The following is a 19,986-nucleotide window of genomic DNA, read 5'->3' on the forward strand; positions in this document are numbered from 1 at the left end:
ATGGGGGGGGGGGGAACGCATTTTGCCCCCCCCCCCCAAACGCCCCCCTCCAAAAAAAAAAAAAAAAACAGTAAAGGAGTAAACATGGTTTGTATTTTTAATCCAAAAGAACGTAACAATAATAAAAACCTGAATTAAATCACATATACAGTTCCATTCAAAGAAAAAGGAAAGTTCACAGGAATTAAATTTCATAAACATTGCGCGTGCCACCTATACGGTATTTTAAATGGAGGTCTCTATAATAGCGATACGCGCATAATCGTGGCGAGGATGGGAAAGCGTGTCCGTTTTTTTGTTATAGGGGTGAGAAGACATGAGCCACTGAACGCTGGCGTACTGATGGGGGGGGGGGGGGGGGGGGGGGGTGGTAATGTATTTCTTATTCGAAACAAGTGATTTACAAATGTTGATGTTGTGACATGATTTTCCGGCATTTTTTCTCCATTTTTTTTTGTAAGTCATACCTTTTTATGCGTTTGTTGGAAAATAAGAAATTCCCACATTACAGTCAGGCGAAATACGCTTATTTAGAAGCCTTTATGTCATGGTGTGCAAAGTGGCTGGGCTCAAGCCCCCCCCTTCTTTTTTAAAAAGTATGTTAAAAAGAGAAAGAAAGACAGACGGAGAAAAAAATAAGTGACCTGCCAATGTCACAAATAAGGTATAAAAAATGCTCATCTGACGGTAATTAAATGCTTCAAACCCCAGAGCTTACGGGGGCTCCATCCCCGGACCCCACCAAGGGACCTAAGGCGGGCCCCTGGATGCTCATCTGACCGTAATTAAATACCTAAAACCCCTGAGCCTCCGGGGGCTCTGCCCAGTGGCGGATCCAGCCGGCGGGAAGGGGGGGGGGGCCCAATCCGTGAGAAAATATAAGTTACGACTCAGCCACCCGTGAATAATAAGCGGGGGGGGGGGGGGTAGGTGGCACTTTTTTGGTCCAATTTTTCAGGGGGCCCGGGCCGGAATAATCGCTACGTGGATCCGCCCCTGGCTCTGCCCCCTGGACCACACGAAGGGCCCTATAAGACGGCCCCTGGATGCTCATCTGACCGTAGCTAAATATTAAAACCTTTGAGCTTCTGGGGGCTCCCCCCCCCTTTGGAACACGTCAATTGCCTTACAGAGGGCCCCTGGATGCTCATCTAACCGTAATTAAATACCTAAAACCTCTGAGCTTCCGGGGGCTCAGCCCCTTGACCCCCTGCCGAGGCTCATGCCCTGGACCCCACGTCAATTTACGCTCTACCTGATCGATAATACTCCACTTTGAAAAACGTTCCGCAGTACCTGCATGTAACGTGTAAAACTGGTGGTGATGCAGATTTTTCGTCTCCCCCCCCCTTCCGAACTTTTTTTCTCATTACGTCACTGCCCCTGGAAAGTGAGCCTCCTGGAATGTCTGCCCCCCACTGGCGTACCTATGGGGGGGGGCAGGGGGGGCAGAGTGCCCCCCCTGACGGGCTCCAGGGGAAAAAAAAGAAAAAGGGGAAAGAAAAGAAAAGAAAGGAAAGGAAAGAAAAAAAAAAGGAAAAGGGAAGAAAAAAGGAAAGAAAGAGAAAAAAGGAAAAAAAGGAAAGAAAAAAGGAAGAAGAAGAGAAAAGGAAGAAAAAGGGAAAAGAAAAGAAAAGGAAAGGAATAAAAATGGGGAATTTTTTTTTTTAAAAGACCATGGCCGTACGCACCAAGGGGGGGGGGGCAGTTGACCCCAGATATTTTAAAAAACGTACAGTTTTTTTCCTGAAAATGTAGTGTACGCCTTTAATTACCAAATCCTTCAATTCTACTTTTGAAAATGCAAAAGTACCCTCATGACCAGTTCGGTCGCTCGAACTCCCTTCACTCCTTTTGCTTTTGAGATTCTTCGAAAACTTTTAACGCATCTTTCCCCCTCCCCCACCAGAAATATATTCCGCATACAGCCCTGAAAAATTAAAACAAATGAAAATAGGAAAATATAAGTGATATAACAAATTCGAAACTCTTCGCTGGCGCGAACTGCTTGCTAGCCTATTTTGTATTAAATGTTTTCACTTGCTCGTCCCCCTGAAAAAAGAAAAGGATTAGTATTGCCTAGAATAAAATTGTGCCTGCCCCGACGGGCCCCAACCTGCAACCATGGCAACAATAACACACAATATATGTACCAAATGTTACTAAAAGAGACTAATTCATTTTTCTCGCTCGCTACACTCGCTCGCGAATAAAATGAATAGACATTGCTTTGGAAACAATTGTGCCCACCCTTGACCTGCAACAATATCATTAAAAGTGGGAGAGTTTTTTCGCCCTCCCGCCAAAAAGGAATTGAATCGCGTTAAACGCGATTGCGTCCATCCTGACCTGCACCAATAAAAACAAGTTTATTTATTAATTTTTATTAAAAGAGAATTTATTTTTTTTGCTTGCTCGCTATGCTCGCTCGCCAAAATGGAATTGACACCGCTAACGTTCCCGCCCCAACCTGCAACAACCAGTTAATAATTATGTACCAAACGTTATTCAAAGAAGTTTTGATGTGCTCGTGCTCGCCAAAACGGAATTAACATCACCTTAGACATGATTGTGTAAGCCCTGCCCTGCAACAAAAAAATCTGAAATTTATGAACCAATTATCATTACAAAAATTTTGCTCGCTCGCTACGCTCGCTCGCCAAAATAGAAATAACACCGCTTTTAATAATCACGTCCCTGACATGGAACAATGAACCCAAGTTTATATATACCATATTTTCCCTATAAAAGAGAAGTGATTTTTTTCGCTCGCTCGCTACGCTCGCTCGCCAAAATAGAAATAACACCGCTTTTAATAATCACGTCCCTGACATGGAACAATGAACCCAAGTTTTATGTACCATATTTTCCCTATAAAAGAGAAGTGATTTTTTTTTCGCTCGCTACGCTCGCTAGCTCGTGGAATTATGTGCCCACCACTAACCTGCTACAATATCATTAAAAAGAGAAATGTAGGGGGTTGCCTGCCCGCCAAAATGGGATTGACATTGCCTTAAACACGATTGTGCCCGCCCTCTACCTGCAACAATGAAACAAATTTTATATAGCAATTCATTGAGAGAAAGATGTATTTTCGCTCGCTAGCTAAAATGGGTATAAAATCACCCTAAACACAATATTGTTCCCGCGCCCTGCATGGGACAATTGAATCAAGTTTAAGTGGCAATTCTTAAAAAAGAAGTGATTTTTTTTTCTTGCTCGCTACACTCGTTTGCCAAAAAATTAAATTAACGTCGCTAACAAGTGAATGTTCCCACCCCCAACTTGCAACAATACCAGTTTATATACCAAACGATACTTAAAGATTTTGTTTTGCTCGCTCGCTCGCCAGAAGTGAAAATTAGCATCGCCTTTTTTGTTTGTTTCGGTCGCTTGCCCCCCCTGACGGAGTATCCCAGGTACGCCACTGCTGCCCCCCCCCCAATCCAAACTGCTTCCGGCGCGCCTGTCAAATGCAATTGTTTTATTAAGTAGTAAACAAAATTATAATATCATGCTATGGTGGCCCCTTGTCAACTGATGGCCAAGCGCTCAGAATATATCTTGTATACACTTTTAGTACTAAGCCAAAAGCAATTATCAAGAAGACAATTGGATGGAAGACTAATTTACGATGATAATAAGTGGGTAAACCGCCCAGCTTTGTATCTAATTAAAAGGCGTTATATAAATGAAATATTAGTATTTTCATAAATATTGGCGATAATTTGTAAGACCTATTCTCTATTATACTGCTTAGTTAAAACAATATGGTGATTTCTAGAAAATAAGTAGAATGCAGAATCCCAGATGAAGGGACCTGTCAAAGCCCCACTGCACTTTTTGTCGCTACTTGCGCCCTCTAGCCAACAAAGCCTAAGCGGTACCCTGATCCCCATGGTCTCCCGTTATAATTGAGATTTAGAATCCCCAGGCATGGTATGACGTACATATTTGTTTATCAGCCATTCTCTCTTTTCTCTCTTTCACGGCTGGTCATTACTTTTAAATTGCCTTATTCCATAATTCCTTTCCCCTCTTCTATTTTCTTATTGAAAACAAAAATTGAATCACACCGGAATTCAGAAAAAAATAATGATGAAGACAACGACAACAATTAACATAAAAAATAACATCAATGACAGTGGCAGTTACAACAAAACCATGCACCACTGACCACCACCACCACCACAAACAAACACCACCATCACCACCGTCGCACCACCACAACCACAAAATATCATCATCACCCAGATTGAAAATCCATAGAGACCAATAGAGACCATTAGAACAATTCTATTGGTCTCTAATGGTTTCTGTTGGAGTCTACTCTATTGGTTTCTGTTGGACGCATAGAATTGAATCCAATAGACTATTCAAACCATCAGAAACCAATAGAAACCAATAGCACCCATAGAAACCAATATAAATAGAAACCAATAGAAACCAATAGGACCAATAGAAACCAATAAGACCAATAGAAACCAATAAGACCAATAAGACCAATAGAAACTAATAGGACCAATAGAAACCAATAAGACCAATAGAAACCAACAGAACCGATAGGACCAATTGAAAACCAATGAGACCAATAGAACCCAATGGAACCAATAGAAACCAATATGACCAATAGAATTAAGAAACATAGAAACCAATAGAAACCAATAGGTCCAATAGAAACCAATAGAAATCAATAGAAAGCAACAGCTAAATCTATCTCATGCATATTCATGATTACTTTATACGTGTTCACAGAAAATTACATTTATCATAATTTGGTAAGCAACTTCTACTTCTACTTCTATTCTACTACTTGTCAAAGCCTGTTCAGCATCTAGACAAGGGTGATCTTTTGCCGACGGTGGACGGCTTGTGTAAATTTGTGCCGAAATATATACATGTTTATGGTGCAAGTAAAATGATAAAAATGATAAAAATCATAAAAAATAATGATAATGATGATGCTGTGACTATTCGCAGCTGATGGCTTCCTTGAACTGCTTCAATGTGGGCAGTTCAATGATATTTGTAGGAAGCTCATCCCAGTCTTTCATGGTGCGAGGAAAGAAGCTGTATTTGTAAGAATCGGAGGATGTACCAAATCTGGTGAAACGAAGGTGATGTTGACTCCTTGTAGCTCTGTCTTTCTGTGAGATGTAATCTGGAAGAGGGATGGCTATCTGGTGGTGGAGGATCTTGTACATCATGGCTAGACGTGATTCCAGTCGTCGCTCTTGTAGAGTTGGGAGTCCGATGTTATGACAATGCACATCATTTTTGTGATTTTTATTTTCTTTCGGCAACTAATGACCAATAGATGATTTGTTTAATCATGTTACAATTACATTCACGTTTTAGCAATAGATATATTGATTATAATGATTACTAACCAAGAAACAATTCATGTATGTTTATGATATAGAATAGTACAAGCCTTCAGTTACAATAAAGGATATTCTTAAATTCACTCCAAGTGATATTTGTGATGGAGTTAATGCAATTGAGATTAGTATATACCTTTTTTGGTGGACAGTTGCTAAAATCGATTTTTTATTTATCATTATTGATTTACCAATAGAAGCCATATTTGACTATTGGTTTCAATAGGGAATTCAGAATATGGGACCATTAGAAACCCATAGAAAGATCTCTAATGGACCAACAGGAACCCATAGAAAATATCTAATGGACCAACAGAAACCCATCATAAAAGAAAATATCTAATGGACCAACAGAAACCCATAGAAGACGTGGGTGGATGCTGGTCCAATCATGGACCTACTAGACCCTGGTCCAATAGAAGCTTTCTGTTGGTCCATCAGCATTTTTCCTGTGGGTGGGTGTTGGTCCAATAGATATTTTCTAATGGTTTCTGTGGGTCCATCATTTCACTTTCCCTATTAAAACCAATATATAGACACCAATAGCTCTAATGGTTTCTGATGGTCCAATAGGATTGGATCCTATTGGAATTTCGACCTGGGCATCAACAACAGCAATCGCAGCAGCAATGATTATCAACTTATAAATTTACAAAAGACTATTAGAACTCGTGGAAATATAATACATGGCGTGCATAATTGAAAAGTTTCCACTATATATCTCCCCCTCGGTCGTTTCCCATGTCTCTTTCCTTTCTCTCGATCGTCTGAAATTTTCTTGATTTCTCTAAAGTTACTAGCCTGTCCTTCTTTGTAATCTATGTGTTGTTGTTCTTTAGCAACAAATGATCTGAAAAACAAATACAAAAATTATAAACAACACTCTGTTGTCCTGAAACTCAGAATATGTTTGATTGAGTAGAATCTATAGATCTCTATAATTATGCATGCATCCACATGCACTCCAATCATTTAGTTTGGCAGGGATCCTGAAAATCATGAACGGTAACAATCTTTTACATCATGAGGCCTAGAAATGAAAAATGAAAATTCTGTGAAATATGAAGGAGTAATGGCATTTTTTCACGGTATGTTATTTATATCTCTCTTATATTATGTGTTGATAATGATCCTGCCTATATATTTCATGTATCTTTCCGTAATTAGGCTATGATAAGATTTTCTGTATGTTTGTTTAAATTTTATTTCGCGGACTTGATGAAAATCAGTCTCCTGGGCTGATTACTTGTTTTTACCTAGATTCAATTCAATTCATTTAAAATCAAGGTATCGTCAGCGCCAGCATGCGCATATAAGCTGCCACAGCTCATTTGCATAAAGATGAGACTCTTCTCCTCATCACTGTTTTGAAGAGGAAAGGCGAAAATCCGGGTAGAATTCAGAATAACACCAATCTTTTTACAGGAAATTTTCTCTCTAAAGGGTGATTATATATATAATGTTATCATTTTTAGTATTAGATGGTGTTTATTTTCTTTCATGGAGTAAATATCGTAAATTATTGTTGAAATAAGTTATTGTTTAGTTGAATGCCAGTCCCATATGTGGCATCTTGCGTTAGTACACTCGCTAATGTGCAATACATGTCTTTGAATTCCCTTCGAAATAGAAGGAGATATCTCTCTTTAAGGCATGATTATTGATTTAATAAATGCGATGTATTGTTGTCTGATATTTAATAGAATATTGTTAGCATAATCAGATATTTATCAAATAGATCTGCGTATTTCTTATCTTTAGTGACTTTACCTTGGCTTTGGTCACTCCAGCAAAGCATAGATTAGATATCTGGAGAGTCAATGCTAATGCGTATTGACCTCCAGCACTGAACTACGTACTATTAAAGAGGCAGCAATTGCTCACATGAATAGTCAATACACACAAATGCACACAATGAATACGATGTGGCTGATCGGCAAGTTTGACAGTAGACTCACGATTTGAATTTTCAAAGTATTCTTTGTAACATCAGTAAGTTAAGAATTTTTTTTTATTTTACTGCTCTTTAAGGTCTCATCAATTGTCGCTAAAGTACCCATTTTGAGTGAAATCAATTGAGTTTGTACAGTCAGTGGTGTTTGAAATGTTGAGAATCAATAGAACAGTTTTTGTAATACACAGCCAGGATAGTAATGCAACTACATGTAATGTATGTGTGGGCTTTGGTAGGGAGCACAGAAGACATAGCTCATATTTATTGTGTGCATTTAGTGTGCAATAGTGTGCAATGTGTAAATTGTGGGTAATTACTACCTCATTAGGCAGTGTGTTCCAGTCATTGATGACTCCTTGGCTGAATGAATCTTGTCTAATCTTCGTTGAGAGATCTTTTCAATAATTTACATGTAAAAAAAATTAAAGGTTTACACATGTATGTCATCAGTAGGGGCGCTGGTCAGAGAATAAGGATCATCCGCATAAACGAGGATCATCTCCGTAATCGCGGCAGATGCACGATGCCTCCTAAAAATAAGGATCGTCCACGTTTTCGCTGTGATTCTTATTTCCGATCCGAGCGTTGGCGAAAAAACAGATTCTTCGATGATGCTCCATGATGCATTTTACATTCACTTTGCACAGAGACTTTCACGTTATGAACGTTAAATCCTCGGGAAGACGGAAAACAACCCATAAAAGTTGGTGGTGAACTGGGGGTATTTTATTACGCGGAATCTGTTTTTCCGCATTGCCAGCGCGCGGATCGGGAACCCTACACCTGCAGAGCACTAAAGAAAAATATGTCCTCAAAAATGCAGATGATCCTTATTTTTTAGGATGCGATTTGTCTGCGTTTACAAGGATATCCTCGTTTCTGCGGACGATCCTCATTCTTGGACCAGCGCCCCTACTGGTCATATGGACAAGAACTTACTGTCTTTTTGAAAATTTATCATTATTTGTTTAAAACTTGGTCTTATCTTGCTGTTGCTGTTAATATCCGTTAACAAGTGAGTGGATATTGTCAGTTGCAATCAGTTACTATCTGATTTATGTGAAGTTTCCTTTATTAAGGTGTTCATGATTCAAGAAATTTCATGTTTCTAGATATCAAGAAATGTGTCAAATTGTGTTTTCATTTTATCATGTGTAAAATTTGACAATAGTTCATCACCATGTCTATTCAAGCATTCATTTTAGATAACGATCTACAAATTTATCACCAGGGGAAAGATTTTGATAATATTTTACTTTGCTTAACCCATAAAATATCTATTCAAGTAAATTTTATTTAAAAAAAAATGAATATCACTTGATTAATCAAGGCTGTTGTTCTGTATGTCTTTTTCATTTACTTCTTTCTGCAGGATATTTAAACCTTCTGCCGCTGATGAAGGTCATGTTCACAAGCTGTATCTCAGGGACGCTTCAGTCCATCAATAGCGTTGTATATACATTGGAAGAAGATTATTATTTTGACCTCGGGATGATATCAAATTGAAGTGAAATAGGAGATAAAAGCAACTCAACAAAAGTTTTCAAAAAATCTTTTGGATTTTGTTAACTCTTGAAAAAGTCACCTGAAACATTTATGGAATTTACCAGCCTAGATGTGTTTTGAAACACCACTTGTTAATTAAACGTAGTGATTTTATTTGCAAGTAGAATTTATTTAGGGAATGCATTCCTAAACTCCTGAGTTGGCTTTTCTGTATAATTCTGTGGGTGGTTTGGATGATTATTAATTGATGTCTGGACTGGAATAGAGATCAGCTTGTTTTATTGAGAAGGTTGGAGATATCATCCATTGTTTGAGCTGGATTGGTCAGAGGGAGTCCACCTTGGTCTTATAGCTGGATGGCCAGATGAAGAGATGGCTGCTGCTCACAGTGAAGCAAACAGCGACACAGATTCTCCGGAAGAGAATCGCATGGAGGTGGGTCGCCCTGCCACCCCTAGTCCTATCAGCGTGAGGGAAGAAGGCACGCTACGCAGGTCCAACAGTGCACCCATGTTTAATGGACCTAATATGACGTAAGTATATACCATTAAAACAAAACAAATTCTCCAAAATTGATGTAGCTGTTTAGGCTTAAGAACAAAGTTTTTATATTAGCCTTTACACAGATTTGAGCTCGAGTCGGATTGCGTGAGTCATCAATTGTTTTTAAGAGGAAATTGATAATTCGTGGAATTACTGTAAATATGGAAGGTGAAAACTTTCTCTATTCTTCAAATCTGGATTAATAATCAAACTGCATATCAAGTATTGGAATGTAAAATTTATAAGAGTTTCTAATGATGATTTGATCATTTTTACATATTTTGATTTACTCCATTTTCACATGTCTATTCTTGTATGAAAATTGTTGAAGGTAAAGACCAGTATTGGAAATGCCCCAATTTCAAAAAATGAAATGGAAGCTCTCATTACCAATCATGTGAAAGAATATGTTTTGACTAATACATGATGATACAAAATTTGCCGGGAAACCGCCTACTAATTCATATATTTGGTAAATTTGTTTCTCTCATGGTCTGTGAGAGATATAGGGTAGTCCCATATACATCTTTCTGTGTATAGTGCTTGTAACTTTACGAAGACTGGGCCAAATTTGTTATCATTTTGATGATTCCAGAACCTTGCAGATGCTAGATGCTAGATGATCAACCTTTTCTGATCGATTCCACAACGTTTCTTTCACAGTGCAATCGCATGACCATAACTGGTCTTTACCTTTAAGACATTGGCATTTTGAAACCACATGAAACTATTTTACACACATAGTTCTCATGTGAAGATAGTACATCATGTTTACTGAGTACCTTTCATGTGTGGTGGTGGGTCAGTATAATCCTTTGCTGCATTGCAAAGTCTATTCGAAGCTTAGACATGGATCATTTTTACAGAGATGTATCAATGAATGGAACAACCTCTCCTCTGTAGTTGTGGAGAGCACGTCACTATTAAAACAGCTTTAAATCCAATTTGTTGAAATTTTGGTCGTCAAGAAGAGATCAATTTGACCCAGAGGAGTCCTTCGCTTGTCCATGTTCGTCAATTGCTGTATAGCGCCACTAAACATGTGTCAAAATTGTGGATTCTTCATCCGAATGTCAACGAGAGGCAAATAAGTTTTTAACTTTGAATGCCTACTTCCAAGGTATATTTCCAAGGTATTGCTATGTGCTGTACAAGTTGTTCCTACTGATGAATTATATTAATAATAATAATAAAAATACTCGGTTTTTATATAGCACAAATTAATCTTCATCTGTATGATGTGTATTATTCATCCTTTTATTATTCTTTCTTGATGACAGCGATGATTCCCCAGTTTTTCAACCAATCAGAGAAAAGCCTCGGGTACGTAGGATGAGCGCTCAAACAAGCAATGGAGCTAAACCAGTGAGTGCAAACCTTTTTTTGCATAATGGGAATCTTTTCTGAATCTTGTGGAATTTACACAACTACCTGGTTCTACAGTACGTTAGGAGTTTGTTGATTTAATTTGTAGAAAATTCTAACTGAATCTACTAGTAGGTCGAGCGTACTCGCACTGATTTGACAAGCTTTATCCATTCAGTTCTATTTTCATGATCTTTGGGAGCTCTTGCCTTGGTAGACAGGTGTCCTGTAAAACAAGGCCTTACATGGTAAAATAGCATTTTTGTTTTCATGTCTACAGAAATCATTGTATAACAATTGTATGATTTTATGTGTCAACTAATTTTCACTTGTCATCTGCAGTTTAATAATAACATTTATATAATTTCTTAACCGTAGCAATTTTTGATTGATTATCTGTAATGAACAAACTCTGTTTGTGTTTAGATGTCTGTTCCTGTGAGGATACCTTCAAGGGTTACTCAAATCAAACAGGAAGAAAGCTTGGATATCAGAAGCAAAGAAGCAGAACATGAGAGGTAAGATCATGTTCATTACGGTCAACTACACCCCTGGTCCCGGAACCAATACCCATCATACTTTTTCTATTGTAGCCCCCAAATTATTATTCATCAATCCCCATCTGTAGTGTCTTTTAGGGCAAGTTCGAAGTATTTTTTGTTTAATAGTGATTTATAGGGCAGTTTTGTTTAAAGGTATTACAAAGTTTTGGGAAATTTTGAAAAATGGGTGAATAGTGATTCTTTACAATTTTGATATATTTAGATGCCCCTGTGAATAACTTAATTAATATCTTGACCTTGAGAAGGAGCTATTCAACATAAAGTGCTTATTATTTAAAATTTCATAACTTAAGAGTCGATTTCGACCGCGACAACGATCACTGAATATTGTAGGATCGTATATGCTTCCAATATGTTCATTTGAACCAAATTCATGACCCAATACCAAAACTTTGTATTACCTTTAAGTAAATTATCTGTAATGTTATTATTAGAATTATGTATTATTATTGCTGTATGTTTATTTTACGATGTTCCTTGTCATGTGTAGCACTTAGGGCGCATTCATGCTTGATTTTGACGGCCAGAATCAGGCATCTGTTACGCGTTTAGTTTAAAACACGCTTGCGTTCATGCTCACTTTTGTAGAATCACCGAAAAACGGCGATCATGATCGCCGATCGTAAACTCACAAAAAGATGCGTTTACAATTTGTAAACGCGTTTAAATGGGGTCAACGCACTGACCTCTAGTGGGTCTACGTAGCATGCACAGTGAAGGTTTGCGAATCCAGCTGGAAGACCAATTAAGGCCACACACTGAGAATTGCCTGGGGGAGCCAGAGAAGTAAGCATGAACAGTGCATCGTGGAACTGCGATCACGATGAGCGTTTACGATGAGCGTTTCAGATCGCTCATTCTGCCTTCAAAATTTAAGCATGAACGCAGCCTTAGAAACATTGTATTAAGCACTTTATAATGTAATTTATTAAGATTAACAATCATCAGAAGCATCGTTAAGGAATATCTGAGTAACAGAATTCCCAAAACCTTTCATTCTTTAATCATTCAATAACATCACATAATTGCTTGAAGAAAGTTTAGATGAGCTGATATAAGCTTCTATCATTGGTCAATATTCTTAAAACTGTTCAGCAGGGAAATTATGTACCGTAGGTATTTGAAAAAATAAAAGATTTGAGACTGAGTGAATGGGATGAAATGATGACAATTGTATTGAGGGATAGTTATAAATACATATAAAGCACAAACAAGCATACTCCTATCCAATGTGTATGGAGGAACAGTCATAGGCCTTGGCAAATCGAAATAACTTTTATAGGTGATGCTGAAGTTCACTAGTACTGAATTGTTTTCAATAGATTAATTGGTTAAGAGTAGTGTAATTATGAATTGATTTGATTCTTTACTCTACAGGGAGGTCAGGTCTGCATTCAGGATGAGTCAGTCTTGGGATGAATTACACTTGGTAAGTCTCTATCATATGATATCAATTTTATAACATCTACAATGCAACAAATACTCTGCAGTCATTTGTTAGGGTTACAAATTCAACCCTGGACACACTATTATTTTTAAAAAATACTAACAAAAAATAAATAAATAACAAAAAAATTACCATGACACCTAACCTGATAATATGAATGCAGGGGCCTTAGGGAGAACAGTATTAATACTGATGAGGCTACCTTGAGTTAACAAAACATATTATTAAGCCCAAACCAAATGTAAAACGTAATCACAACACAAGCCTTAACTACATGTATGTACCTTTGATGAAAAACATCCTATAAGTAACTAATGTAGCTGTGCAAATGTAGGATCATTCTTAAATATGACATAATATACTGTAGTGAGACATGAGCCTCTTTTTTTGCACATGCCATTTTACATATCTCTGAAGGATGTCATTAAATATGCAAATTGATATTTATGGGTTGTAGGGCTCGATGTCAGAGATTTCATGAGGGAATACGTGGTACCTTGACATTATTGTGCTAAAAGGATTCATGTGTGCTGTGATTGAATCATGTATCTACATACCAACAGCACAGATTGTTCCTATTGTTCCTATTTATTTTAAAAATGCAGATTCACTAACAAAAAAAATTGCCCTTTTATTAAGGTTTACCTTGAAATAAAATTGATGATGTGATTTCAGTAAATCAATAGTCATTGGGGAAGCTTCAAAAATGTTAGTGACCTGGTTGTAAAAACTGCATGCAAAGTTTAAGAACATGATTAAAGATAAACTCCAGGGCCCGTATTCAATAAACTTCTTAAGCTTGAAATCTAAGTACTTTTTCTTAAATTTTGGCTAAGAAAAAATCTTAGCCAAAAATCGTATTCTATTACAGCAATGGGGACTTAAGAAATTTGCCTTAAGATTAAGAAGGATTCTTAGATTTTATCTAAGAAAAAGGACTTAAGTAGCATGTCGTATTCTAATACAATCGAGATATCTAAGATAAGTAAGAAATCTACCCTATATTTAAGTATACTACGAGGATGCTTAAATGGGGCTTTGGCACCGGCAGCTCAGTGATGCTGCAAGCAACCGCTTCGGGTTTCGATCAAATGGAATAAAAACAATGCATGCAACGCGAGCGCAGGTTATCAGTTGACCTATATAACAACGTAAGCTTCGCGTAATACAGCGTCGACGGCGCAGCGCGCAGGAGCGCCATAGGCTCTGTGCACTGTACTTATGTATGTTTGTTTGTACACAACATAACACTAAATCATGACATGTCTGTCGTATATAAAGAAACCGTCTCTTACTTTATTAGTCTTTGGCGCTAAAGTATGGAAACAGGGAATAATGTGCAATCGGCATAATATTAGGTGAGACAAAATTTGTTATAGTATGAGTCTGATAAAGGTTACATCTAGCCATTCGATTAATTTTAGGCCATCATAACAGTAGACGATGACGTAAAACAATGAAAGGGTAGCTCCAAATCCAATGCTAGCGCTGGTCGGCCGGCTAGCGACGGCGCTCCCTTCAAACTCACAGACCCTGCGGCTGCGACATAATAAGTAAGCCCGGTTGGGCTCCTCGGAGTTGTTTGACAGAAAAGTATAAAAAGCCTACAGACGTTAGATCTAGCCTCAGGTGGTCTTGACTAGACTGTTTTAGTGTCAGTTGGTCAATCCCAAAATAATTATGTGAGCATCGTTCCTCCCTTACGCTCTCCCATACATGTTAGTGTATAATTTTCGTGCCGTGCGATTTTTATTTTAACACGCAAATTACATAGGCAAATCGAGTTGCAATTAATTTGCTCGAGTCGACCACATCAACTTTCCCACATGACGTCATCGGGTCTAAGAATTTGTCTTGTCTTTCGTCTTAGCTAAGACAAACTGCTTTACGTGTTTAGAATATGGCTAAGGCAACTTTCTTAACCTAGACAAATTCTTAGACATTTTCATAGACTTAAGAAAAATGTCTTAGAAGTTTATTGAATACGGGCCCAGTTCTTGTAAAAAAAAAGAAAATTAATTCTCACAGAATCAAACAAAACTGACACTGAATGTTAAAGATTACAAATAAATGACATGTGCCAAACAATTTTGTAAGAAAATGTATAATGGCTGAGTAATGAGCTTAGAAAGACAAGGAAATCAAGGTAGTACTAGCCCCGACACCATGTGTGTTGTCCCATATATAGCTTTCTGTGTACAGTGCTTGTTACTTTACCAAGACTCGGCCAAATTTATGATGATTTTGTCGACTCCAGAACCTTGCAGTGCACACCAATACTAACATGCTACATGATCAACTGTTTCTGATCCATTCCACACCTTTTCTTTCACAATGCAATCGCATTACCATAACTCACCTTTATCTTTAATTCATTTTGTGGTATTGTTGTTTATTTTCAGGATGAAAGCATCAAAGCATTACGATCTGAGCCTCGGTCTGAGCCAAGATCTTGTATATCAGAACCATTGAGTATTATACCACCCACGCTACCATTTGTAGCTTCATCTCCTTCACCAACCAGAGCAGGCAAGGTAGGTTCATGTCATGATGAGGATAGTAAGAATGATGGTGATGGTGATGATGGTGGTAGTGGTGGTAGTAGTGGTGGTGATGAAGGTAGTGATGATGATGATAGTAGTGATGATGGTGGTGGTGGTGGTGTTTGTGATGGTACTGGTGGGGACGATGATGATGACGACAGTGGTAGTAGGGATGGTGGTATCACTGGTGACGATGATGATGGTGATGATGGTAGTAGCGCCCAGGCCCCCCACTCCGGGAACGGAGGGACCGCATGCGTGTTCCCAAAATCTTTCTTCCTTCCTTTCTCATCTCTCTTCTTTCAAAGTCGCCGTTGCGTATCAAATAGCTATTTTATTTATTGTCTCAATTATCTCCATCCAGGCATTTCTACGCCAGAGTACTTCTCATGTTGATTACAGTGTCCGTGCTCTCACCTCAGCATTCTTGTGGGGTTTTATGTGCGCTTCACATACCCCTTGTGAGGCATTTTTACTTTGTGGGGTATTTTTTCAGGACCCCACAGAGTAAAGTCTTTCAAATGACTGTATATTCGGTGTCCTATGCCCTGCGGGGCATTAGAAGTGGTACTCCATAAATGACTTTTTGTGAGCGTGTGCTAAAACTTGCACACTTTTTTATGGTAACATCGTAAGCACACCGCCGGGTTGTTATCGCCAGGTTGTACATACCCCACTAGTAGGGGACCACAAGGTATATCTGGAACGCACAGAAATACCCCACAATCAGGTGCCCCACAAAGGCCCTGATGTGAGAATGTGTGTGTGTGTGTAGGACGTGTCCGGTTATATTGTGCGTGTGTGTAAGAGGTGTGTATAGGGGTGTGTCACATGTATTTGTGTATGTGTGTTGATGCATGATAGCTGGAGAGGTGTTCTGGTGTGGGAGTGCCTGGATGGACGAGCTCAATAACAAAACAAAACAAGCTTTTTAACTATACTGCCTTTTCCTCAGTATTATCTTATTCTTTTAATGCAACCTTCTTAAAATTGTGATGATTGCTAAATATTATGTTGAAATGTAATTATTTTGTCTGTATTTATATATATATTTTTTTAATGTACATGTATATCACCTTTAAATGTCCGAAGTCAAATTTTATGTATTTTTTCACATGTCAATAAATTATCTTGAATCTTGAATCTCCGGCTCGTAACAAAGAAAAAGATGTACTTGCATTGACTTTCAACACCGGACTTATGCTGAAAAGGGGAGGGGGGGTGGGGGTGCTGGGAACATGCATATGCGTACCCTATAACACTGAGTGGGGGGCCGGGTAGTAGCGATGGTGATAATGATGGTGATGACGGTGTTAGCGGTGGTGATGATGATGGTGATGGCAGTGGTAGTTGTGGTGATGACGATGAATAAGATAATGTTAGTGATAAAGATTATTGTGGTACTGATGGTAGTATGATGGTGATCATGCAGATGACGATAAGTGAGGCACAATGGAGATACACTAATAGGAAACAATGATGATTAAATATCATCGGACATTCAATATGATGATATTCAGGTACATGTAAGGAGGAGATTTTTGCATTGTAATATGATCATGATTCCTTCTTTATCATGCAGTTCAGGAGGCATAATATATTCATCACTCTTTGGTTTTATTTAACACTTTTTATCCTCTCCCTCTCTGTCTCTCTCTCTCTATCTCTTTACAGCAATGCTTTTCACCTCAGATATCAATGAGGAGTCCCTGTATGTCACCCAGTCCCAACCCTAGCCCTACCAGGTCTACCTTCACTAAACGTAGCATGAGCCCTGTACTCAGACCAAGCTCTCTCGCATCCTCACTCAAACGCAAATGTAAGTACAATCAAATCTCATAACCCATTGCCTAGCTACAGGAATCACACATTTCCTGTATTGAATCCAATGGGAAAGACGGAATTTGGTAGTCAATGCGTTTAATAGTAAAGACTTCCTAATGCTCAGGGTACTTCAGATTTATGTATACTGCCATCTGCTTCTCACAATGTCCCACAATGCATCACAACTGCATCACGCGTGAATGATGATGGATGTAAAGGAACCTGAAATTGCTCTATGCACTGATAGATGGTGCGATTGAAAATACATTACAGCAGTGGTAATGATGTAATACCCTGCCTTTAAGGGAAAGATGAAATCACTTGTGAGCAGTGTCATTCTTTTTTATGTTAATCTGGAAGAATACCATTAAAAAAAAATACAGATGATAGTGAAAGTGAATGTATACCCTTCAAGAGAGTGTTTTATGCTACGGTCACAAAGGTTCGTACGAACGATAATTCCGTACTAATCTCCCTGTTTTTCCATTTTCTTCCCGAATTGCCATTGTCTGAAAATTGTTCGTACGGCGTTCGTACGGCCTTCGTAATGGCATTTGTGACAGAGGCTTTAGCTTGCTTATCAACCCAAACTCTGTAATGCTGTGTTTGAACTTAACATATTTACCTTGCCATAAATGACCTTGATGTTTAATGACCTTGACATGATTGAATTGGATATGTTTGTGTTTGATATTCAGATGATAGTGATGGTGAATGCACACCTTCTAAGAGGCAGCTCCTTAGCTCTCCTAGCCACCCAAGCTCACTCAGGTATGTGCTTCAATTCCATTGTATAATGAGATATCTTCGTCAACTTTATTTCATATAATTCTTTTATTTCTGGTTGCCCAAATAGCCCTTTTTCCAATCTGCAAACTAGACTGAAATCTAGTAATAGCTTACATGTATATCCATGAATTAATAAGTCAATTATGCCAAAATATCAGGTATTCGCTTTCTGGAGTCGAGAATTATTGAAGAAGAGGCATCAGAAGTACCAACTCTTAGTAAATATTTGGTCTTGGCAAATTGGACAATGTACAATTATAAGAAGTGATGGAATTTTACTTTTCTAATTTGAAGAACAATCTCAACTGTAATATATTGTATATTCTAGACAGCATGCTTATGGCCAGATTATTCCATTTTGTAGTGTAAATGCTATTGTTTCTATTTGTATTTATATTCTACACAGTATGTCAAGCATGAGTTCAGACGAGACAAGTCCTCCACAGCGCATCTTGGCCACGCATTCATCAACGTTTCTCCCGAATGCGTTTGCTCCCACAACAACCTTTGCCCCTCCCACGACGACAACCTTTGACACGGTATCAAATTCCTCCTCGGCCTGTTTTACCTTCTCTGCCAACTCTCACGTATGAAACATGAATTTTAACCAGGAAGATATTTTTTTTTCTTCTTTTGGATAGTTTAAAAAGCATATAAATTTATGTTAGTCAAGGATTGATTTTCTAGATGTAAAAGTCTGGTCTTGGTCCACTCTCTGTAGAAGGGTCTTGGTCCTCTCTCTGTAAAAGAGTCTGGTCTTGGTCCACTCTCTGTAGAAGAGCCTGGTCTTGGTCCACTCTCTGTAGAAGAGTCTGGTCTTGGTCCACTCTCTGTAGAAGAGCCTGGTCTTGGTCCACTCTCTCTAGAAGAGTCTGGTCTTGGTCCACTCTCTCTAGAAGAGTCTGGTCTTAGTCCACTCTCTGTAGAAGGGTCTTGGTCCTCTCTCTGTAGAAGAGTCTGGTCTTGGTCCACTCTCTGTAGAAGAGTCTGGTCTTGGTCCACTCTCTGTAGAAGAGTCTGGTCTTGGTCCACTCTCTGTAGAAGAGTCTGGTCTTGGTCCACTCTCTGTAGAAGAGTCTGTTCTTGGTCCACTCTCTGTAGAAGAGTCTGTTCTTGGTCCACTCTCTGTAGAAGAGTCTGGTCTTGGTCCATAACCTTTTTGTAAAGCCAAGTCCTGGTCTGTAGTCTACAATAGAAGACACATGTATTGCCCAATATATCTTAGGCTGTTGTTTATGTATGTTCTGCAGTTACCAAAATCAAACAGGCCAACACAATAAAAATAGACCAAAGTTTATTCTGCGGCTCAATTTTTAATCTGTGGTTGGGCTTATCTTGTGAGGTGAATACAGGCTGTAGAATCAAGATTGTTAACAAACGTGGTGAGATGCAAGACTTGATCATTAATTACTTGTAGTTTTAATATACATGTACATAAGATGGGATAACCAGTCCAATTATGTGGACGTACAATATTAATGTTATGCTATGTGGATAATGTTGAAAGGAGCAAATATGAAGGCTATGATGGTGCTTGATTCTTGATTTCATGTTGAAGTCTAGTCATGGGTGTCTATGGAATGAGCTTTATTGGAAGCGCGATGGCTCGGTAGTAGAGGTCCAGGGCCCTTTGGTTAGGCATTAATCTTCATTACCAAGTCCATCAGAGAGGACTTGAAGCCGTCGGTCTGGCCCTGGTTGTTTACTTACAAGCATATACATGCTTTCTTAGCAGTCAGGTAAAGCAAACAAACAAACAAACAAATGCAGATATCATTATATGATCATCACGGTGAAGTCTGGAGATGGACAAATATCGTTTAGCTAAACCTTCAATTTGAACTTGCTTACAAAGGGAAGACAGTCAGTTGCAGTCACATATCCACAGCATATCTCTGGATACATGAAGGATTTGCATAATTAAACACTTGTTCTTTAAAAAAAATCAGACAAATTATTTACTTAAAAACAAGCAGTATCATGCTCGAACATGATTGGGTTGGGTTAGGTTTAGTGTTCTAATTTTAATTATTTTTTCTGGGTCTGCAGTTACCAATGTTGACTGACCCAT

At 38.4% G+C, this 19,986-nt stretch overlaps 1 protein-coding gene across 1 annotated transcript; it reads left to right on the forward strand.

Annotated features, from left to right (window-relative positions):
* The first annotated feature begins 6,704 nt into the window (after positions 1-6,704).
* On the forward strand, positions 6,705-19,208 carry LOC764559 (protein FAM122A). The gene is made up of 9 exons (XM_030982495.1): positions 6,705-6,825; positions 8,708-9,374; positions 10,665-10,749; positions 11,176-11,267; positions 12,690-12,741; positions 15,162-15,293; positions 16,977-17,121; positions 17,825-17,897; positions 18,322-19,208. Exons 2-9 carry the CDS (start codon positions 9,214-9,216, stop codon positions 18,506-18,508), a joined length of 927 nt encoding a protein of 308 aa, XP_030838355.1. The 5' UTR covers positions 6,705-6,825; positions 8,708-9,213; the 3' UTR covers positions 18,509-19,208.
* Positions 19,209-19,986: the final 778 nt, after the last annotated feature.

This window comes from Strongylocentrotus purpuratus, unplaced genomic scaffold (genome assembly GCF_000002235.5).
Source record: "Strongylocentrotus purpuratus isolate Spur 01 unplaced genomic scaffold, Spur_5.0 spur5_scaffold_12, whole genome shotgun sequence".
Lineage (NCBI taxonomy): Eukaryota > Metazoa > Echinodermata > Echinoidea > Camarodonta > Strongylocentrotidae > Strongylocentrotus > Strongylocentrotus purpuratus.